A 22,540-nucleotide genomic window follows, 5' to 3' on the forward strand; every position below is an offset into this window, starting at 1 on the left:
GGCGGCCGCGCCGCGGCGAGGCGGCACGCATGCGCATGCAAAAAAAAAAAAAAAAAAAAAAAAAAAAAAAACAAAACAAAACAAAACAAAACCGGCGCTTACGACTTGCTGCGCATGCGCATCCTCACGAGCAAGGCTCGCGAAAGCTCGGTCTTGAGCCGGAAGCGGCACGACAGAGAGGTGCGCGTGCACGTTCGGCAGAAACGAACGAGGTCGCGCTTGGGACCGGTAGCGCGTGCGCATCACCGACGCGAGGCCGGCGGAAGTTGGGACGTGGGACCGAGGAGGTGCGTCAGAGCGGTGCGCCTGCGCAGCCGCAAAAGGAGGCGGGAGGAAGCGAGTGCGTTTTCCTCTTAGGCGGCGCCATTTTGTGCTCCCAGCCGCCGCAGCCGCGGGCGGCGCGTGTGTGAGGTTGCGGAGCGGGTGGGGAAGTCGCGGAAGCGAGGATGGCGGACCCCGTGGCCGGGTCGGGCGACCCCGGCTCCGGTCCAGTCGCCTCGGAGACCGGGACACGGCGGCTCAGCGACCTGCGGGTGATCGACCTGAGGGCGGAGCTGAAGAAGCGGAACCTGGACACGGGCGGCAACAAGAGCGTGCTGATGGAGCGGCTGAAGAAGGTGAGCGGGCTCCGGGCCGGCGCCGGGAGCCGGGCGCGCCTCTGCCCCCGCAGGCTCGGAGCCTCCCAGCCCGAGGCACCGGCGAGCCGAGGCTGTGTGACCTTGGCCAGCCGCCGCCCTCTCTGTGCCTCGCAGTAGCCCAGGGTTCGCTCGGTGGGCCGGGGCAGGTCTCCGCGCGCCCGCGTCCACCTCTCCTTACTCCGGGGAGTGCCAGCCGGCCGACCTCATGCTGGGCTCTGCCCGGGCCGTGCCCACTTCTGCTCCCCTCGCACTTTTCTGGCCTCGAGCCTGCTTATCACCTTGGGTCAACGTGAGTTGTCACCTCCCCGTCTGTCTTGTCCCGTGCACTGCTGCACTTGACACCAACTGGTCTGTGTGGAGCGGGGTCCTCGAGGGTTAGGGCTGCCGGCGGAAGGCGTCAGGATACTTGGAGGGAAAATTGACCAGCTTGCTTCCTTCCCCAGCCCGTGTTACGTTTTCCCTCGGGGAAGGCACCGACTTTCTCCCCGCCCCTCCCCTTTACTTTGGAGATCTCCCATAGCCCAGGCTGGCCTCAGACTTGCTGTGTAGCCCAGACTAGCCTGGCGCTCCCGATCCTCCTGCCCCCGCCTCCCAAACGCTGGGATTGCTGATGTGCACCGCCGTGGCGGGCTAATGGTAGCTGTTGAACCCCGCTCGACCCTTTGCCCTCCCTGAACCGAGGACATCTGTCCTGCCATCGGCCCTGCTTGCGATGAAAGGGCAGGGGAACGTTAGATAAGTAATCCTTTTGTGAATGGCCACCAACCCTGATTTGGGGGTGATACTTGGAATTTTTTTTTTTTACTTTATTTTTGCCAGTGCCGGGATTATATTCAGGGCCACATGCCACCAGTTGAGTGCATGACCACAGCGTGATGACCCTGATTCTGAGGCCCAGACTTTCAGTTTTCCTTTCTCTGAATTTTTGGTCTTAGCACGACAAGGGAGCCGACTGTGTTGGGTGAGACCTGAAGCCCAGATCGTGAACGCACAATAGCTGTCTCTGCAGATGGTTTTGCGAGATCGCTACTTTGAAAGAACAGCTTGTGCCAGGCACTCTTGATAAATTACATTGTATCAAAATCTACCTTCTCTTTGTCAGGCAGTTAAGGAAGAAGGACAAGAGCCTGAGGAAATTGGCATCAGCTGGGGAGCCACGAGCAAGAGGACTGGAAAGAGATGCTCCAGAGGTACCTTCCTGTCTCACCCTGGGAAGAGTGTCAAGCTGGGCTGCTGCCCTTCAGGCACACACACACAAAAACTGCCTGACCGCTGGGCCTGGGGAAGGAGTGTCAACTGAGCTGCTGGCCTTGAGGGTTCCCCCACACACACACTCACACTCATCCCCCTCTCCTCTACTTCTCTCCCACCCTCTCTCTCTCCTCTTCCCTCCCTCCCTCTTTCTCTCACACACATACACACTCCACACTCACGCTGACTACTCCTTTTTGACAAGTGGCCAGTGTCAGGAATATGGGAGGAGGACCAGGGCAGGGGCCAGGAAATGAACTATATGACACAGACACCTCATAAGGGTGACACAGTACTGAGGTACCTTCTCTGACTTTGCCAAGTATGGGCTCTACCCCAAGCCATGGTCCCAGCACTAGCTTGTTTTCTTGAAAGATACTGCAGGAAAGTTCTCATAGCCATCCACAGTCTTTTCATCCAAGGGTCATTGAGTTCAAGCTGTATAGGATGGTTGCTGAGGGAATACAGAGAAATTCATAGCATTTCTAATGATTGTGATCTATGTGTGTGCATGCATGTGTGCATACTTACACATGCGTGTGGGAGGCTGTGGCCCCCTTGGTGTCACATCATTCACTTTGGCTTTTGTCTGTGTTGAGGTTTATTTTATGTGTGCAAGTGTTTGCCTCAGTATGAGTGCACCCCATATGTGCAGTGCCCACAGATCAGAAGCAAGTCTTGGATCCCTTAGAGCTGGAGTCCCGTGGTTGCTAGTAGCTGAAGCCTGTCCTGTACTTTCAGCCACTGAACTGTCTGTCCAGTCCATCTTCCTTGGCTTTGAAATTGGGTTTACCTGGACTACTTTGGTGATTTGGCTGGGCTGCTGACTTGAGTCCTGGGGATTCTCCTGTCCCCACACACCAGCTCTTCATGTGGTGCTGGGGATTGAACCCAGGCCCTTAAGCTCACACGGCCAGTGCTTCACCAGCTGAGCCATTTGCCCATCTCCCTGAAGTCAGTTTTTACCAGCAACTTCTAGAAGGACAACTTTTCCTCAACACTCAGGAGGCTGAGGCAAGAGGATGGCCAATTCCAGGGAGGCAGGGCTATGTGAGGCTCTTGTTAAAAAACAACCAAGGGCTGCTAAATTAGTTCAGCTACTAAAGGTGTTTGCTGCTACTCCTGAGGCACCACTGTTTGGTCCTCAAGACCCATGTGGTGGGAAGAAATGACTAGCTCCAGAAGTTGAACTCGGCCTTCCACATCCCATCCATGCTCCTTGGTGTGTCATATAACTTTTTTTTAAAGCGCTCACCTTGAAGGCCTAGCGTGCCCCTGGTTGCTTGTGTCATAGACACTTGGTAACTGGACTTAGCGTATCAGATCAGTGGGCAGCGTTGTCAGATGAGCCTGGAGGAGGAGGTGGTGGTCTGCTTGTTTGGAGAGTACCTCCTCTGGAGGTGCTTGGGAGTGGTCTTCAGTGTGGATGTGCTAGCCCTCGGCTGCCGGCCTTCGAAGGTTTTGTAATGGCCCAGACAAAGTGGGAGGAAGTTCTAGGAATGTGACAGCCATTGCTTCTCAGAGGTAGGAGGTGACTCCAAGGGATTGGGCTGGGCAAGTATTCACCCAGTATTTGTCCCAGAGCCCCCAAACGTAAGTGAAATCACTGAATGGTTCTGACCCCTGCAATTCATGTTGGATGGACTAATTAATGAATGTGTCCCTTGTGCCAGTGTTCAGCAACCATCACTGTGTCCTGTGTTTGAGCTGTGACCTGGAACTCTTAATATGAACTACTGCATGCCACCACAGGGGCATGACTATTCTGAGTACCCTCCCACTTTACAGCTGAACAAGGTGCTCTAGTCATCATAGGGGTTATTTGGTTCTGAGAATTGAACTGGGACCACCAGGCAAGCCCAGCCCACCCAGCTGTGGAACTGGCCTGGGTTTTGATTGTTTGTTCAAACTTGAATTCTTTTGGTGTCTGTCTGTGTGGATTGGAGTGCGCATACATGGTCAGCAGTAGATTGGCCACAGTTGTGATCCATATGATTTCCTGGGACAGGTTCTTGCTGCCTGGCTGGTTGGCCATCAACCCAGGGATCCTCCATTCTCCACTGGCCAGTGTTTTTCAGATAACATCCACCTTGATTTGTTTTGTTTTTAGTTGGTGTATGTATGTGCACATGCATGTCCGTGAGGATGTGTACACACAGATGACACTGCAAGTACAGAGGTCAGGGTGGACTTGATAGGAGGCATTTCTCCCTCGTGTATGATCAGGAACCACTCTTAGGCTCGGTAGCAGCTGCTTTGCTCACTGAGCCATCTCACTCCGTTTATGTTTGTTCTGACATTTTTCTGAGTGTGGTGGCCCACGTCCAGCATCAGAGCACAGCTGTCCAGTGGATTCTGAGGGTGGAAATTGGACATGTGACTCCAGGGGGAGAGTTGGTAATGGATCCATACGCAGGAAGCAGAGTGAAGTGAGGCCAGCTCTCAGAACCTTCTCACAGGAACAGACTTCTTTCAGCAGGGTTCCTCCTCCTAACGCTCTCAACCCTTTGCAGTCAAACAACTTTTCCTAGGAGTCACCTAAGATTCTCAGAAAACAGGTAATTACGGCTATGAAGTAGCAACAAAAATACTTCTTTCCTTTTTTTAAGACTTTATATTCATATTTATATATATGCATACATACACACACACACACAGAGTGTTTTGCCTACATGTGTGCCTGCAGGCCAGAAGAGGACACCAGATCTCAGAGATGATTTCAAGCCACTAATGTGGGTGCTGGGAATTGAACTCAGGACCTCTGGAAGAGCAGCAAGTGCTCTTGACCCCTGAGATCTCTCTAACCCAGCAAAAATAATTCTGTGGTTGGGGGGTCACCACAACATGAAGAGTTGTATTAAAGCATCCCAGCATTAGGAAGGTTGAGACCCACTGCCCTGAAAGGTCCATCCATAATCTCCCAACCAGCACTGTGAACTGGATACAAAGTGTTCAGATACCTTGACTTGTCATCCAAATTACACCTGGCAAGTGTTTTTATCCTGGCCTGGGACTGCTGAGTCAACTAAACTGTCTGGCCCAAAAGCACCCACCTATTTGTCTGCACCACCCTGGCCTTGGGATGACAATGCAGACATCACCACATCCAGCATTTACAGGAGTGTTGGGGGCTGAATTTGGAGTCCTTGTTAATGTTGAGCAATATCCCCAGGCAGTTGTTTCATTGGATGATTCTTGAGTTTTGTTTGTGGTTTGATGACTTTCCCAGTATTTTATCTTTTTGGAAGTTACCTGGTGTGTTGTCATAGGGAACCAAAAGTCAGAGGGACACAAGTCCCTAGGTCATGAACTCCAACTGTGTTTCCATTGTGCAGGGTTATAAAGCATCCTGAGTATTTCATGCTATTGCCAGAGGCTTCAGGTGATGGCTGGGTCACATGTGTATGTACACACATATACACACAAGCACACCTGCATGCCAGTGATGCTGCTCCCTCCTCCCAGGTCTCAACTTTGATTGACCATCAAAAACAGCCCTTTTTCCTCTTTGGGATGCAGTTAGAACAACCCCTACAGAGTTCATTTTCTTTCACAAAACCATTGATGGATTTACCACAATGTCGCCTTACCACAAATGTCGCCTTAAGAACAGTTGTGTGGGGGGCGCTGGAGAGATGGCTCAGTGGTTAAGAGCACTGCCTGCTCTTCCAAAGGTCCTGAGTTCAATTCCCGGCAACCACATAGTGGCTCACAACCATCTGTAATGAGGTGCCTTCTTCTGGCCTGCAGAATATTGTATACATAATAAATAAATATTTTAAAAAAAAAAAAAAAAGAACAGTTGTGGGGCTGAGATGGCTCCATCTCCTGAGTTGTTGCCACAGAATTAATTATAAGGGTGGGCCTGAGTTCATATACCCAGCACCCAGGGAAAACCATGTCTGGTGCGTGTTTATAACCACAGTGCTGGGAGGTGGACACTGGAGGATCGTTTGGTTTGATGGCAGGCAAATGAGCAGGCTCCAGGTCAGTGAGACCCTACACCAGGATTTAATGGGGGGAGACACCCATTGGTGACCTCAGACCACAGTGTGCACATGTGCATGCACCACGCAAAATCGGCCCTAATTTGCAGGCAAGCACTTGTAGGGAGCAGAATGCAAGTGGACCTAGTCAGCAGTCCAGCATGTCCAGAGACAGCACCCCAGGAGTCCCATACCCTTGCCTGGAGTGATGGGAGGTAGGGACAGGCGTCTCTGAGTCTGTGTAGATAGGGAGTTCCAGTTATCTAAGCAGACTTTTCCTCTGTTTTTTGAGGTGTTTAGTCTGGGGCGATTTTGAAATCTCCTTTAAAGATAAGGTTTCTCTGTGGCTTTCTCCTAAGGCTTTTATACAGAGTCTGAGAGCTTTGCTAAGATGATTGAAGTCTTGGCTTTGAAAAACATCCACCATCCACCTAGACAGGATCTCTGCAATACAGAGGAATTCTGAGACTGGCTCTGGACTCTAACCCAATTGACACTATTCTGTAATTAGGATTCAAGATGGAGGAGGAGGGCGGCGAGGACAACGGCCTGGAAGAAGATTCCAGAGATGGGCAGGTGTGTTGGGCCTGGGGGCGGCACACCTTCCCACATCCCATGGTCTTGGTGACTGACATCCTCACTCCCCTCACAGGAGGACGGGGTTGTGACTCTGCAGAGCTCACAGGACAGGGACACCATGGACACAGGTGTGCCAGATGGGACGGAGGCTGAGGACCTCAGTGAGCCCTGCTTGGGGGAGGGCAACACCTACGACTGCATTCTTCCTGCCTTCGTTGACAGTAAAGAGTACGTGGCCGCGCAGCTGGGACAGCTTCCAGCTCAGCTCCTGGAGCATGCTGTAGGTAACTTGCAGCCACGCGTGCGCCAGCGGCCCTGGGGGCTCAGCATCAGGGCTACCCAGGTCCTGGTAGAACCAGACCCTATTAATCCCTCCACAGTCAGGTGCCAGTGGCCATTGCTCTGGGATAGTGCAGGGAGTGCTGTGTACTCACGAAGAGGGGTATGTGGGTGGCATGAAGGCTTTAAGTGCTGTGGAAACATGCTCCACAGAACAGGTTGTTGTCGGTCACCTGGTGGTGTTGCTGTCAGCTCTCAAGGCCTGAGCCCAGCACATGTCTGTCCCGTGGCACCTGTTGTCCTTTTTAGGCTGACTTTGCACAGCACTCACAGCTAGTTTATTCAGTGTGGTTCGGTGTGGTCTGGTTTCCTTCCTGAGGGACTTGCTAAGACTCAGCTTCAACTGAGGCTGGGATCTATGAACACCTCCCAGTGGGATTGGATAAACTGGAGGTCCTCCTCTCGGCACAGTCTGAGTGCAAGTAAGATTGAAGTAGCAAGGTTGAATGAAGAGGCACCCAGTTTCCACGTGGAAATTCCTGGGGAAGTCAGTCCTCACTCAGGCAGCACAGGGGTACCTGCTGCATGAGGAGAACCTCAGTCAGCTTCAACCTGGAGTCGGGCAACTGTGCTGTCCTCAGCTGAGCAGTGATAGATGCTGTGGAGGAGTGGACAGAGGTGTTCACTGCTCTGGCCTCCATGAAGTCATGTTCTGATTTGTTTTTCCAGGTGAATGAGGATGTCTTTAAGACTCTGGAAGCTTCAGCATCAGACCTCAAAGTAACTCTGGTGAGTAGCGTCTCCCTGTGTCTCTACAGTGTAGGAGAAGAGACTGTGTATGTGTGTGTGTGCTTGAGTGCATGGGTGTGTATATATGCACATGTATTTGTGTATGGGTGTGTGTCTGTGCATAAGTGCTTGGGTATGTATATGCACATGTATTCGTGTATTAGTGTCTGTATGTATGTGTCTGTGTGCGTGGGGGGCTTTTGAGTGTGTATGCATGTGCCTGTGTGTAGAGCATACATACATTGGCTGTTCACCCTGTGGCAGTTGCTGAAGGGATAGTTAGGTCACAGTTCCAGGGATTTTAGTCTAAGATCAGGTGACTGTATTGTTACATATCTGAGAGGAAGAACACCATGGCAGTGAGAAAGTGTGCTAGAGGAGGCTGCTCATCTCATGGTGGCCAGAGAACAGAGACAGTGCAGACTCCTTCCCCAACCAGCACTTTCCCGTTGTCTGTTCACAACCATCAAAGGAAGGAGCCATTGATGGGGCCAGAGCCCTGTGAATCGGTCTCCTCCAAACCATACAATGTGGTACAGATGCTAGCCATGCATTTGGAGGCTGCAGTATGGTTTTTGGAGATACTGCGAGGTGTGACTGAGGGACCAGAGGGCCAGGTGGCTGGGCTCTGTAAGTGCCTGGAAGGTTCCCAGAGAAATTCAGGCTTGGAGTTAGTGTGGCTGAGTTCAAGGATGAACTTGGTGTGGTGGTGGCCCTGAGGCAAGAAGGGATGCAACTCCTAGGGTTCAGAGATGCTAGTGTGGGGGACTGTGGGGTTCCAGGAGTGTGCAGGGTGTGGCCACTCTCCTGAATGAGTAGGCAGGCTTCCTTAAATCCCAATCTCAAGGGTTAGGGAGGCCATGCTCTTCTGTGTCTTTGCTACCTGGAAAATGGGCAGAATGGGATTCGGTCTCGCGCCTAGAGGAACACCTCAGCCTGTACACAGGAGCTTGTTCACGGTGCAGCTGTCTGAAGGGAAGCATCAGTGGATGAAGCCTTGGTGACAGATTCCATGCATGGGGTCCATGGCTGTGCTGTTCAGAGTGACATATGCCCTTCTGTTCTCTTTCCAACAGGCTGGTGAAGGAGCCCCCTTGGAACCAGGTACTGCTGAGACAGGCAAAATTGTGGCTTGGCGCCCTGCTGCTTGCGCTTAAGTCCGTCTGTTCTCAAGCTGTGTAATGGTCTCGTAAATCACCCCAGTGGTGGACGGTCCCAGTCACACAGGATCAGAGATTGGAAACCCACTGTATCACCAGATCTGTGTGCGTGCTGTGGCAGTCCAAGGGCAGCCTTGGGGGCAAATGTGCCACTTGCATTAGATCATGCAGAGTGTTTGTAAGTGGCCCCTGGGTGAGGCTGTGTCCACACACGAGGCAGATCTTGTGATACCATACCCAGTCACAGTCAGGGGTTTGAGGCAGTTGAGGCAGGCCAAGGCTGTGGTAGGGCACTTACTCCAGGAGCCATCGATGCCAGAAGAGAAGTGGGTCTCTGCCAAGATGTTCATTCTGGGCCCCTCTGGACTGCCGAGTACTCACAGGCGAAGAGCAGCTCCAGTCACCTGGGACTGTGGTGCTGACCTCAATCCTTCAAGCTGGGAGCAGCAAGCTCCTAAGTAAACGGTGACTGCCATGGCTTCAGCACCATGAACATTTGAAAGGAAGTCTGAAGACACAGATGTGATTGAAACCATGAAGAAAGCTGTGGAAGTTGCGCCGTGGTTATAGGGTGGGTGGGAGGGAGCCTCTGCCCTTAGCACAGGCTGGGGGCGCCATGGCTGAGGGCTCAGGTAGGGTGCAGGCGCTGTGTAGCGGGTTTTCCAATCTCTGTGTAGCCAGCAGTTCTGTCGGTGTGAGCGGGGCCGCTGCGCCCGAGCCGCAGTTGTGATTGCTTTATTTCCCTGGTGATTAAACCTTGTGCCATTCTATTCCTGTTAAATCCGTAGAAAATGAGAAAATACTCGACATTTTGGGGGAAACTTGTAAATCTGAGCCAGTAAAAGAAGAAGGTTCGGAGCTGGAGCAGCCCTTTGCCCAGGCCACGAGTAGTGTGGGGCCAGACAGGAAGCTGGCGGAGGAAGAGGACCTATTTGAGAGCTGTGGACACCCGGAAGAGGAAGAGCAGGAGGAAGAGCAGGAAGAAGAACAAGAGGAGGAGGGAGATTTAGCTTTGGTCCGCAACAGCGAGTCTGAGTCTCCAAGTACTCGGTGTCAGTGGAGCGAGGCAGATGCCCCGTTAGCAGTAGTGAAAAGGGAGCCGGTGAAGGTGATGAGCCAAGGTGCCAAGCGCAGGTGGAAGTACAAGCAGGCTCGACTGCGCCGGGTGCAGACAAAACTGTCAGGCGGAGGCCCCGGGATGGACCACGAGCCTGTAGGGCTAGAGGAGCCAGTTGAGCAGAGTAGCACAGCTGCCCAGCTCGCGGATGCCACCAGCCAGGAGCTGGTGAGAGCGCCCACAGCAGCTTTGAGCCCTGAGCCCCGAGATAGCAAAGACGACGTGAAGAAGTTTGCTTTTGATGCTTGTAATGACGTCCCTGCAGCTCCTAAAGAGTCCTCAGCCAGTGAGGGCGCTGATCAGAAAATGAGGTTTGTTGATTCTCAGTCCTAGACCAGACGCTATCTCCTTTCATTGTCACTAGTGACACACATGAGCTGTTTAGAGCCTGCAGTCGGCAGCCATGCTGCCCAGCGCTAGCTCCTTCAGGCAGCTCCATGTCTCTGCGTATATTTAATGGGTGATTGGTTTTCCCTTGCTCGGTCTGTCATGGTTGGGTTCTTAAATTGATGACTGGTATCGCCAGCTAGACTGAATTGCTCTGTAGGGTTCTGACACTGTATTCTTGTGGTCAGAATTTCCAACATAAACTCGGAAAGGTGTCTGTCAGTTTGATTTGAGACTAATTCCCTGGTAGGTATGCAGTTTTAGCACATTCGCTCTTTGAAAGTAGTTCACTTCGCCTTTTCCTTGCTACAGTAACATTTGTTTTTGTCTCTAGCTCTGTTAAGGAAGAACAGGATATAAAGCCAGTCATTAAAGACGAGAGAGGTAGGTGCTTCCCTTGGTTGTATTTCCATGTGGTGATCCGGGTAGGGGTGGACTGCAGGCTACCACATGTACCAGTTGCCCTGTACATGGCCCTTCCCTGAACCACTGTCAGGGTTCTGAGTGTCTGTGCTTCACAGTTTAGCACACCCAGACAGGAACACCTCTGCTGTGTTAGTGACAGGTGCCTGCAAGACCCCTTGAGCTGTCTGGCAAAGCCATCTCTGCCACAGGGTATTACTCTGATTATCTGGGGTGAAGATTCTGGTGGCTTCATGTAAAGTCTCTGCACTGTGAACCTGAGGGTTCTGTCCATCCATGTAACCCCAGCCTGCACTGGGGAAGCAGAGGCACGTTGAGCTCTGAGCTTTGCTGCCCCACCTGTCCAGCCTAATCTGTGAGCTGCAGGCTCACTGGGCTGTGGTCTCAGAATAAGGTAGAAAGTAAGGAAGATCCTGGGTGTTGACCTCTGGCTTCCACGTACACACATAGTCATGGCACAGGAAATCTTGTAATGTCTTCCCTATGTGGTGGCTGTTGAGCTTGGTGGATGGGTCCTGCCTTAGTGGCACTGATGCCCTCCTCTCCCCAGGCCATGCCAGCTGTAGCTCGGGAAGGAACCTGTGGGTCAGCGGGCTGTCCTCCAGCACACGTGCTGCTGACCTCAAGAGCCTCTTCAGCAAGCATGGGAAGGTAGGGCCCCACACCTGCCCATCAGTGAGGTGAATGAGGAAGCTGGCCTCCTAGCTCTTAGTGTTCTTTTCCTCGGATGTTGGTTCCTGCGCTTGGCAGGCGCACTGCCACTGTAGATCCACCCCCTTGATTTGGACTTGGTGACCTAAAGCTCACTAAAGCAGACCCACCTTCCCTGCCCTGTTTATTGTTGTTGGAATCGGACTGTCTCCCTCCCAACACATGGAGAGCAGCTGTGCTGACAGTCCTCTGCTGGGAAAGCTCTCATCTGACTGGCAGGAGCCCTGTGGGCTCCATACCCAGCACTCCATAAACTAGACACAATCTCAGCACTCTTGAGGTGATGGCATGAGGACCAAATTCACAGTCATTCAAAGTCATCCTGGGCACCCCAGTGGATTAGAGGTCAGCTGGGACATAGAAGGAAAGGAGCCCCACTTGGTTCTGCTCAGAGTACCCAGGGTACAGCAGAAAGACAGTTCAGGCAAACTTAGCTCTTTGCAGGAAGCCCTCTGAGTCTAAGGCCAACACAGCAGGCTTGTATGCTGTAAGGAAACGGTTGGCCTCTCTGTCCTTCAGCCTGGAGCACCTTGAAAACTTCTCGATAGTGCAATACAGGCTTCAGAGCTTCCCTTAGGGACAGGAGAGACTACCCTACCCTGGGATAGTCTGAGCACTGGGACACACAGCACTCTGGACAGGGTGTGCACCCTGTAGAAGTCTTCGTTATCCCTTGGTGCGGGCCTACGCAGCTGCTCTGAGCAAACAGTTGTCATGTCCACTGCAGGTGGTGTCATAAGACAAGCCCTGAAGCATCCACCGTTTGTGGTTGTCAGCTGCTGCTTTCCTCCATGCACTGCATGGTACAGAGGCTGTGAGTGCCAGTGAGCCTGGTCTATCTGCATAGGTCTCAAGGACAGCAGGGGCTTAACTCCCACCCCTGCTGAAGGTCAGGTTCCTAATACAGTGGTCAAGGGTGGGCCAGGTGCACATCTAGACATGAGCAGCATCTCCATTATGTAAAGGGAGGTATGTGGAGACACATGTCCAAGGGTGCTATGCCCCCAGTCCCTGGCTCTCTGTCTGAAGTCCAAGCCTTTTGGTACAGTTGTCCCTCTGGCTATTTGACTCCCTGGATGCTGGGGGCGGGGGGCATTGCTTGCCAGTGATGTTCTGTGTGCTGGAGTGCAGCGTGATGCCGACTCATGCTACTTTGCTGTTTTCACTTTACCGGTTATGTTTGACATGAAAAGCAGAGTTCAGCAGCCTTCAGGCCTCCATCCTGCAACACAGGTGACTGTTGAGGGCTCAGTATCTGAAGAGGGCAGCCTTGCTCTTCCGTGAACAGACACCCTGTCCAACTGGGCTTGATTTATTCGTCTTTCTACCCACTACATTTTTCTCCCAGCATTTTCAAGAGAACATCCTTCCTAATATGCTGAGAACTTGTTGCTTCAGCAGATTCTGGCATGGCAGGTTGTCCCATATCGCCTGTGACTAGTCACAGTGCACCCCTGCTGGCTGTCCTATATGAGCAGTGAGTGACCTGCCTTCCACAGAGCCTTCTCCTTGCCTGAGAGGGCCCTGAATGTATACCTCCCCATGCATGGCTCAAGCCACTCCCATCCAGCTCAGAGCCTCTGCAGCCCTCAGCTCACCTTTATTTAACCTGCCTCAGTTTCCCTCCCTGCCCATGGCCCAGAAACTCCAGGCTTGAAACAAGCAGTCTGAATGCTTTGTGTGTGTCTGGCAAAGCACCAGCCCTTCCCTTTGTGGTGGCTACCACCTCTAGGCACAGGGCCTGGCACAGAACCATGGCCTCGCAGGGGTTACTTTTGGCCATGCAAGGTCTGACTAGACTTCATATCTGTTCATGTGACACTTGACTGGCTCTATGTACTGTTTGTCACCATGAGAGCTGCTGTGCTCTGACCAGTGGAGACTCTCTAGGATCCACAGAGGTGACTAGGCAGAGCTAGACTAGGCAGCAATGGGTGTCTGGTGCTTGATCCTTCGTGAGCCCTGTGTCTTGTGATGGGGTCATGTGTGTCCTCACACTAGTGTATTCTTTCCCTCGGAGGTTGTTGGGGCCAAGGTGGTCACCAACGCCCGGAGTCCTGGGGCTCGGTGCTATGGATTTGTGACCATGTCCACATCAGATGAGGCCACCAAATGCATCAGCCACCTGCACAGAACCGAACTGCATGGAAGGATGATCTCCGTGGAGAAGGTGAGGTGCCTGCTGTCGCCACCCACAACAATGACAGGGCTGTGCCCCCCCCAAGTCACCACCGCCCCGTTACATTCTAGGCCAAAAACGAGCCCTCCGGGAAGAAGTCGACAGACAGGAGATCTTGTGACCTGAAGGAGAAAGTGCCAGGGCCGGACAGGCCTCACCCTGTGGAGATCAAGACGGAGAAGTACAGTGACGTGGCGGCCCTGTCCCGTGGGGTCCCAGTACCCTTCCAAACCCTGCTTCCCAGCTGGTAGCCACAGGACAGGCAATGCAGTCCCTAGTCAGAGCCCAGAGCCAAGTCACTGAGTAGCTTCCCAGCTGTGGCAGTGGGGCTAGTATGGCCTCCTGACCAGCCTTGACCTGGAAGGGCTTTCTGCGCCAAAGCACCCAGATGTGCCCTGGATTTGCCAGCTCGTAGCCCTCCAGCCACAGTACTGACCTTGAGCAGGCTATGTGTTCAACCCTGACAGATGTCACACAGCACCATGTTCACGCAGATATTAAAAATGCCCTTGGCATGCCGCACATCCCCACGGCATCCTTAGCACTTGGAGCCAGGGTCTCAGGAGTGCTCTTGCCAAGGGACATGATTTATGTTTTGAGCAGAAATAGACAGGAAATCCGACAAGTCTCTGACAGCTTGTGTCCTTGCCAGCATTGAGGGAATTTTGGCAGGAGAGCTCCGTGATGGGGAAGGTGGTTGTTAAGTGCCACATGGGTGTTGTTAGGGTGCAGGTGGGACTGGAATTCGCTGCTGCATGTAGGCACCCCAGATTAGTGGGGAGCAAGCTGGCCTTAAGAGTGGTCACTGTTCCTCTGATCCCACAGTGAGGATGACAGCGGTGAACCAGAATGCTGAGCATTAGGGTGTTACTGGGACCATGCATCAGACCTTGCCACCTGGCCCTGTGTGGAAGTTACAGGCTCTGGGGAAGCACCCAGCAGCATAGGTGGGACTAGCACTCATTCTAGGAGGCTCCTGGCTGTGCCTTTGTGGCTAGACGTAGCAGACGGCATACCTATGGCCTGCTAATAGGGAGAACACTCAGAGGCTTTTTCTTCTAGTGGTGCCATCTTGGGACATGGTAGCAGAACAGTTGGTTTTCCTCTGCAGATTAAAGATAATAAAAGTATTACCAAAAATCGTGGGGAGTTCCAGCAGAGCCATTTAATGCCTGGGAAATCAGGATCCCCTCTTGGGGCGCTGAGTCTCACTAATGAATTTGAAAACAGACATAAATGCAGGCTTCTACATGAGAATCTAAAGAGAGAATCCAGGCAAAAAGTGTAAGAACAAGTCAGGTCTCTGGCCAGCACCTGAGAGGCAGGTGGGAAGCAGCAGTGTGTCTCTGCAACAGGCCATAGAAGGTGGACAGAGCCCCTCCTGCAGCTCTATGAAGGAAGGGGGACTGTGGCTGTACCGCTGTGTGCCTGGTGTATAAGTGTCTAGAAACTGGGGGTCAGGCAGGCCGAGCTTGCTCCCTGGGCTGATAGCATGGGTACTCTGCCTTGCTTGTCAACATAGGGGTCAGTTAATTGTTGTTGATTTATTTAGAGATCGCATCTCACCTTGAGCTGCACAGAACTCATTCCATCTGCTGTAGTCTCCCAAAACCTGGAGAGACGGGCTTACCCACTACCCTTGATTCAAATACTCTTCTGTGGAAGTATTTTTAGGGTGGGCAAGGCGGCCCAGCTGGTAAAGGTGTTCGCCAAGGCTGATGGCCTGGGTTTGATTTCAGAGTCTACATGGACGGTTCCTACAAGTTGTCCTCTGCCCTCTTAATGCATGCATTAAGGGTACACCCACACACAGAAACAGTAAATAATTAGACTGGGCGTGTTGCTCCAGCCCTGACTTCCATGCCTAGCACCATGGAGAACCAGGTGTCATGGCACATGCCTGCCACCCCAGCATCGAGAGACAGGAAGGTCAGGAGTGTGGGTTAGCTGAGGTGCTGGGGTTCAGGAGTACTCTAGCTCCCGCACTTCCAGCTTTTAGGCCGTCAAAGAGAAGCAGGGGTGGTGCAGGACTCAGATCTCCTTCGCTGGTGGTGGGGCTGGTAATTCACATGTAGGTCACCTGAAGGCTACAGCTTACTGTTTTCAACAGAACTGTGATCAAGAAGGAAGAGAAGCAGGAAAGAAAGGAGGAGAAAAGGCCAGAAGACATTAAAAAAGAGAAGGATCAAGATGAGCTCACTACAGGAGCTACTAGTCGGTCCCGAGTTGCCAAGTCAGGTGAGCTGTGTCTTGGACACTGGTGAAAAGGGTGGGGGCATGGCAGTGGAGCGGGAGGACCCAGACAGGAGGCAACCAAGGTTTACCACTCACTGAGCTCTCTTTGTATAGCAGATCATGTGATAGAACAGAAGTTTCTGTTCTGCAAATCAGGCATAGGGGCATGGACCTATGTCACCCTGCTCAAAACTGGCAGGGAGATTGTGGTCAAGGCTAGCTATGACAGTCTAGCAAACCCCTGTCAAAAATCACAGCATCAGGTGTGCACCAGACCAGGTGGGTGAAGCCTGGGGGTAGGCACTGCCACACAAGAGGAAGAAAGGGGCCTTGCTCCACATTAGAGGGTAGGCCTAGTCAGGCCTGAGCCTAGGGCTGTGTGTGCAGTTCGGTTCCTCCAGGTCCCTGTCCTGTCAAGGGCATGGTAGATGCCCTAGAGCACAGACTGCACTCAGGGCCAAGGCAGGAGGACACCTTGATAAACCCATCTCAAGACAAAGCTAATGGCTTCTGCTGGGAATGTGTGCTCACGTCCACAGTGGCCTCAGCAGATTGCTCCCCTGGTGGTGCTCACTCAGCTGATGACACAGAGCCCTCTACTGCTGCTGAGCTCATGTTGCAACTGGCATTCACATGGTCCTGTTTTCAAGGCTAGCACTGTGCCGTCTCCCTGGCCCCATGTATGGTATTCCATGCTGTTCCTCCCGTTTGATATTGGTCAATCGCACTACCCGCTGTCAAGTTTGTCTGAGATCCTGTTTCATCTTCTGTTGAGCCCAGTGACTCTCTTCCCTTAAACAGCTTGAAATGCTCCTCTCAACAAAAACTAAGATTTTAAAACCAAAAATTCCAGTCATCTTTAATCCCAACAACTCGAAACAGGGAGACAGAGGCAGATACCTGAGTTTGAGCTCCGCCTCCGCCTTGTCTACATAGTGAGTTTTAAGATAGCCAGGACTACACAGAGAAACCACTCTGTCTTGAAAACAACAAAATGAAAGGAAATTACAGCTTCTCCATGTGTTCAGCCTCCCCAGAGGCACCATTTTCCTGATGCTTGCTTATACCTTGAGCCTGCAGTACAGAGATGCCCAGTCTGCCTCACCACACAGTGAGGAAACTTGCCCACTGCTGGGTGATTCTCCGCACTCTTGTGGGGGTCTGCAAGGCCACGTGCTCATGGCTGCCTGTGCTTTCATGCAGGAAGCAGAGGCATGGAACGTACAGTCGTGATGGACAAGTCCAAGGGCGAACCTGTTATCAGCGTGAAGGCCACGAGCAGGTCAAAGGACAGAGTAAGCATTGAGTGACAGGTCTGGGCCCTAGCTGTCATCCTCTGTTCAGCTCTACCTGCCTCCAGAACAGGAACTGAGGCATGGGCAGCCTTGACAGAGATGGGCCCATCCGGCATAGTCTAGTGTAATGATGACATGTTTATTTCTGCTGTTGGCCTTGTGCCAAGTGAACCCAAAGGAAAGTAGAGCCTTGTCTTTGGTGGCACCAGGGAGGTGTATGGGCCTGCCTGAGGCTTCACTCTGAAACCATCTACCCAAAAAGGCCAGGCTAGCACACTGTTTGGTCCACCAGGCACAGGCCTGGAGTGCATCCAATGATGAGTGCAGGCTCACATGGCAGTGCCTGCTGTCTCCACTTCTGCAGGGGATGTAAGTGAGTGTTTGACTGGAAGCGCCTATAGCTCTCAGGGCTGCCTGGCCTAAACCCTCTGAACCCCAAGTACAATCCTAAAACCAGCAACTGCCCTCGCAAAGACCCTGGAGTAGGGTGACAATCAGTGTAACCGTGCAGGACACTCACACTGTAGAAGCATGAGGGCAGGAGTCCCTCGTAGCTCACGGCTCGGCTTTATGCCAAAGCCCCACTTCTGTCATTTTCCTTGTTTACATATATGTGGAGCTGCCGGCCTGGTCCTCTGAATTCAGAGCTTTCTGGTTGTTCCTAATAGGAAATGCTGGTGCCTGCCCTCGGGGTCTGTGGGGCTTTGGCTAACCCTGCCTTCCACAAACATCCTGACCATAAGAGCCAGGGAGGCTGAGGATAAGAGCCAGACAATATTGGTACGGGTCTTTAACCCTAGTGATTAGGAGTCAAACAAGGCACTGTTTGTGAGTTCCAGGACAGCCAGGGTTACACAGAGAAACCAAACAAACAAACAAACAAAAAAAAAATCACAGGGCCAGAAGAGTGGTATGAGCTCTCTGTGTCCTGGGCCGGCCTTGAACTTGCCCTCCCACGTTACAGGTGAATGGGCCCATGGCAGTTCAGTTTAGCGTAGACTGAATTCAGATGTCCTATCAGTGCTGTATGCAGTGAAGCTAGGCAGGATGACATGTTCCAGGCCAACCACCAAATCTCATGACAGGACAGGACCCTAACCCTCTGCACACCGCTCAGTTCTGACTAAGTCACTCTGGTCAGCAGAGCTCCAAAAGTCAGGACCGCAAGTCAGAGGGCCGGGAGAAGAGAGACATCCTGTCTTTTGACAAAATCAAGGAACAGAGGGAACGTGAACGCCAGAGACAGCGGGAGCGCGAGATCCGGGAGACAGAGCGTCGACGGTGAGTGGGGGCACTGGCTTAGCCTGCCTTAGTTTCTGTCTAAGGTTGGAAATGTTTCCTGGCACCATCAGAGGGTCTAAGGAGTAGTGTCCCTCAGAGCCAGGGCGTGTTCCTGGCAAAACAGACAAAGGCCAGCTGGCAGAAGACCTTTGGCCTCTGGAGCCCTGATGGGGAGGGCTTGGCTGAGGTCTCCAAAGTCTTCATGGGGCACTACTGAGGCCGCAGCCTGCTGTCTGGGCTGATGGCCACCTGCCTGCAGGGAGCGGGAGCAGCGGGAGCGCGAACAGCGACTGGACGCCTTCCAGGAGCGCCGCGAGAAGGCACGCATACAGCGGGAACGGCTGCAGCTCCAGTGCCAACGGCAGCGACTAGAACGAGAGCGGCTGGAACGGGAGCGGCTGGAACGGGAGCGTATGCGTGTGGAGCGCGAAAGGCGCAAGGAGCAGCAGCGCATTATGCGTGAGCGTGAGGAGCTGCGGCGGCAGCAAGAGCAGCTGCGGGCTGAGCAGGAGCGGCGGGCACTGCGCAGACCCTATGACCTGGAAGCCCGGTAAGTATCATGCCATGCCGGGTGCTGCCTCCTCTATGGAAAGCCACATGGTGCTGTTCCTTGGCCAGTTCTCTCTGCTGTGGCCACCCTGCTTGCATCCTGTATTCATGGGCAGTGAGAGGCCATGGAGAGAGCAAGATGCTGCCGACTCTGAGCCAGTAGACGGTCACTGCAGGCATGCTGAGGGAGCCTGGAGGAGGCTTAGGCACCTGTGATTCCCATCGCTTTCACACAGTCCCAGGGGATAGGTTGACGGGGAAGAGGCATGGAGACCCATTGTGATCCAGCACTGCTCATGCCTGTGGTGCTGGTGATAGTCAGCTCCCAGCAGCCTGCTTACAACCTGAGGTGACAGCACCATTGGGTACTGGGATGCTGCTGCTGTCACCTTGAATAAAGTATTTTTGCAAAACCCAAACCAGGAGAGAGGACAACTACTGGCCTGAGGGCAAGCGTGCGGCCATGGACGACAGGTACCGAGACTTCCCACGGCCGGATCACCACTTCCACGACTTTGACCACCGGGAGCGTGGCCACTACCAGGAACATGTCATAGACAGGTCAGCTCCTCCCCTGCAGCTGCTCCCCAGGGTCATCAGGTGTGGCAGGTGGGTCCTAGTGCTCTCTGAAAAGCTCATTGCTTCCTGGGACCCCCACGGGACAACTGCAGGTATCAACCAGGGAACACCAGACACCCTGTACCCACACGGTGGCTCCGCTGCCTTGACTGCCAAGGCCCCTCATGCCTCCCAGAGAACACTAGTGCATCCTGGACCTGCACTCACACTGTACTTCCCCTTTCCTGGGGTCTTGTCAGGGCTGTTACTCCAGCTCCCCAGGCTGTCTGTATTCCAGATAACTCACCCCTGCCCATTGTAGACACAAGACAGCTCTCCTGGGTCTCGGGCTTTATGGAGACTGTTGCTGCCACCTCCAGAGAAGAGCCTTCCATCTACCAGTCCCATCCTTGCCATTGTATTCCTAGAAGAGAGATGCTGGTGGAGAAGGGGACACAGAACTTGTCCCCAAGGGAGACTTCTGCCTCCACCCCACTCCCATGCGTTCCCATATCATTGCCCTATTCCCTTTTCCTCTATTGCAGGAGAGATGGATCCAGACCAGGAATGGAGGAACGTGATGGGCAGGTGAGTGGCAGTGGTCACCTGTGGCTCCTGCTGGGGAAGGAACAGCAGCTCAACTTAATTGTCCCTTGGTTGGGAACTTAGTGTCTTTGCTCTCGGGACCTTCTTCATTGCCCCTCCAGTTGAGCTGTATGCTGGGTGTCATGAGAATACACCATGGCCTGGTTCTCCAGAGAGAAGATAGGGTCCTGTGGAATGGACTTTGGTCAAGACAGGGCTTTGGAAACAGCTTCTCCCCTGAGTGTCCCTTGTTCCTTGGTCAACAAGAGAGCTCCAGTGGGGTGTGCACAGGCTGAGCTGCCTCATAGGTACTTTGCCGCCCAGCTTTGTTGGACCTCTAGGGGACATGGGCTCAGTGGGGACAGAGGCTTGGTAAGAGTATTGGAGCCAGGCCCTGTGTGTGCATGGGCCTCAGGAAATACCCCCGTCTCTCCCGTGCCCTCTTGCAGCACTACCTAGATGACCACCACAGCCACGGAGCCGCCCTTGAGCACCACGGCTGGGACTCCCGGGACAGCTGGCGTGGCTATGGCTCTGACAAGGTGAATGAAGGCCAAGGCCTGCCCCCTACCCCCAGGTAAGTGCCCTCTGCAGGAAGAGCCTGGGGTGGCTTCTGGGTGTTCACAGAGGGGACAGGTGGTTTGAGGTGGAGCACAGGCTTCCACGCTATCTTCCGACAGTCCCTCACTGGAGCCTGTAGTAGAGTGTTTCATACTGAGAAACCTATGCCACAGCAGCCTGCACGTCACCCACCTGCACCGTGTACCACAAATCCATCTTTCTGGCTGAATTCCTCATCCCAGATGCTTCCCAGCCTGCAGATAATACACACACACACACACACACACACACACACACACACACACACTTGTGCCCCTTTGTGTCTGGGTCTCACTGAGGTTCCTTGAGACCCCTCTATGCTGTGTTGTGTTTTGGGGTGGTCCTGTCTACCACAAAATAACGTACTGTGGACACTGCCATTTTCTCCCTATTGAACTGCTAAAGCAAAGTGCGCCATGCCCTCTGTCAGCTGTGGGCCATGCTGCCCATGTGTTTGTCTCAGCATGAACCACTGTGACTGCTTGTGGTCTTACAGTGTGGGTGCCTTGGTGGTGACTCTCCTTTCCCTGGTGGTTCCTGGCACCTTCATTGCCCACGTCTGGCCATAATCCTATTTTTGAAGGTGCCCTGGAGTTGGGTTCTTTCTAGTGTGATGGGAAGTGAGTGGGGACAGCCATGTTCTGTTTGTCAAAGAGTCGGCAGAGAATGGGCAGAGCACAACTCACGGTTGGAGGAGCAGCAGATTCCCGCCTGGCACAGTGCTGTGGACACAAACACGACAGGCCATGAGCACATACGGTGGCGAGGTACCAAGGGGCTGCTAGGGGCGGATGAGCACCAGGTCCACAGTACAGGCAGAGTCCACAGAGCTATCTGTCCTACAGGTGCTGAGCGGAGCCTTGCAGGACCTGGGCATGCGCATGTGGCAGCAGGCCGGGGTGGCATGGCTGGGTAAGAAGGCTGCAATGCCAGCCATTGTCTTCTTTCTCCCTCCACGATTACATACATGACTTGTTTGGTGTTCAGAATCAACTGTACAGGGTCCTATTCTCTGCAAGGTGGCACCTTATAGTACCAGGCTTGACCCTTGCAAACCATCTACCTTTGTTCTAGGCAAAGCAGCTTTGCACATGGTGGACATTCCCAGGGCCATGTGGTACCTGCTGGTGGACTAGAAGGTGGTGGCATGACCAGCCAGGACCAGGGTGGCAGAGTCCTCCACCCCCACCTTCACCCGCACTTCACCCGCCGCTACTGAGCTGCTGTGGACCAAACCCTGCTGCTCCATGGAGGCAGAGGCTGTGGCTCAAGCCACTTTGCACTTAATGGCACCACCAGCAGTCACAGGTTCTGCCACGTGTCTGTGTGAACTCACTCTCCTGGTGTTTTTAATAAACATGTCCTATTCTGCCATTTGTAAGACAAGCTATCTGTTGTCAGGCATTCCGTACCCCTCAAATGTTTTGTTCCATCCCCCCCAGCTGCTGTGGCTGCAGCTGTGTCCCCGCTCTTGGCCCATGCTCAGGGCCTAGGCCCCAGAGCTCAGGTCTGGAGAAATTGGAATCTTAGCCAGACCTGCGTCTAGCTGTGAGGTTGGGGTGATGGGTTCTCTTGGCAGAGCCACATCTGGGCTTCTGGGAGTTTTCTGTGTCAACCACTGCTGGAGAAGTGTCCGTAGTAGCTGGCCTGTAGTGCCTGAGAGCTCCAGGGCCACAAACATTTTTTGAAGGATAGGGATGTGGTGAGGAAGGGCTGTGGTGTTGAGGGACAGCAGTAGAGCCACCAACCGCCTTTCTTCATCCTGACCTGGTACAGAAACCTGAGATGGCTTTCCCTAGAGACCTTGAAAAGCCACAACCTGATGGTACCCAGTCAGGCAGTGTCAGCCAGGCTTTAGCTGCAGAACAACCCACCTCAACATCCATCCCCGTCCCTCTGATCACAGGCTCAGGTGTGAGCATCCAAACCCCTGTGACC

General features: G+C 53.3%; 1 protein-coding gene across 3 annotated transcripts; it reads left to right on the top strand.

Moving 5' to 3' along the window:
• The first annotated feature begins 135 nt into the window (after positions 1–135).
• On the top strand, positions 136–21,988 carry LOC125395806 (scaffold attachment factor B2-like). Of its 3 annotated transcripts, none has more exons than XM_087909259.1 (21): positions 136–617; positions 1,741–1,828; positions 6,387–6,451; positions 6,528–6,734; positions 7,463–7,522; positions 8,599–8,626; positions 9,471–10,110; positions 10,521–10,570; positions 11,160–11,260; positions 13,341–13,490; positions 13,571–13,680; positions 15,610–15,737; positions 16,938–17,029; positions 18,171–18,310; positions 18,570–18,860; positions 19,283–19,420; positions 19,963–20,005; positions 20,452–20,579; positions 21,257–21,369; positions 21,448–21,514; positions 21,677–21,988. In XM_087909259.1, exons 1-21 carry the CDS (start codon positions 447–449, stop codon positions 21,819–21,821), a joined length of 2,955 nt encoding a protein of 984 aa, XP_087765385.1. In that variant the 5' UTR covers positions 136–446; the 3' UTR covers positions 21,822–21,988. The 3 variants fall into 3 exon arrangements, with proteins under 3 accessions (XP_087765385.1, XP_087765387.1, XP_087765386.1); XM_087909260.1 differs by having other exon boundaries at positions 306–617; positions 18,174–18,310; XM_087909261.1 differs by lacking the exon at positions 6,528–6,734 and having other exon boundaries at positions 137–617.
• The last annotated feature ends 552 nt before the right edge of the window (positions 21,989–22,540 follow it).

The sequence above is a fragment of the Myodes glareolus genome, chromosome 8 (genome assembly GCF_982192425.1).
Source record: "Myodes glareolus chromosome 8, mMyoGla1.1, whole genome shotgun sequence".
Taxonomy (NCBI): Eukaryota; Metazoa; Chordata; class Mammalia; order Rodentia; family Cricetidae; genus Myodes; species Myodes glareolus.

Excerpts from the sequence above, each read along its gene's own strand:
- LOC125395806 (XM_087909259.1), top strand. The coding sequence starts at position 447 with ATGGCGGACCCCGTGGCCGGGTCGGGCGACCCCGGCTCCGGTCCAGTC. Across the intron at positions 1,829-6,386 it reads TGGAAAGAGATGCTCCAGAG|GATTCAAGATGGAGGAGGAG; the intron begins GTACCTTCCTGT and ends TTCTGTAATTAG. Across the intron at positions 21,370-21,447 it reads TGAGCACATACGGTGGCGAG|GTGCTGAGCGGAGCCTTGCA; the intron begins GTACCAAGGGGC and ends TCTGTCCTACAG.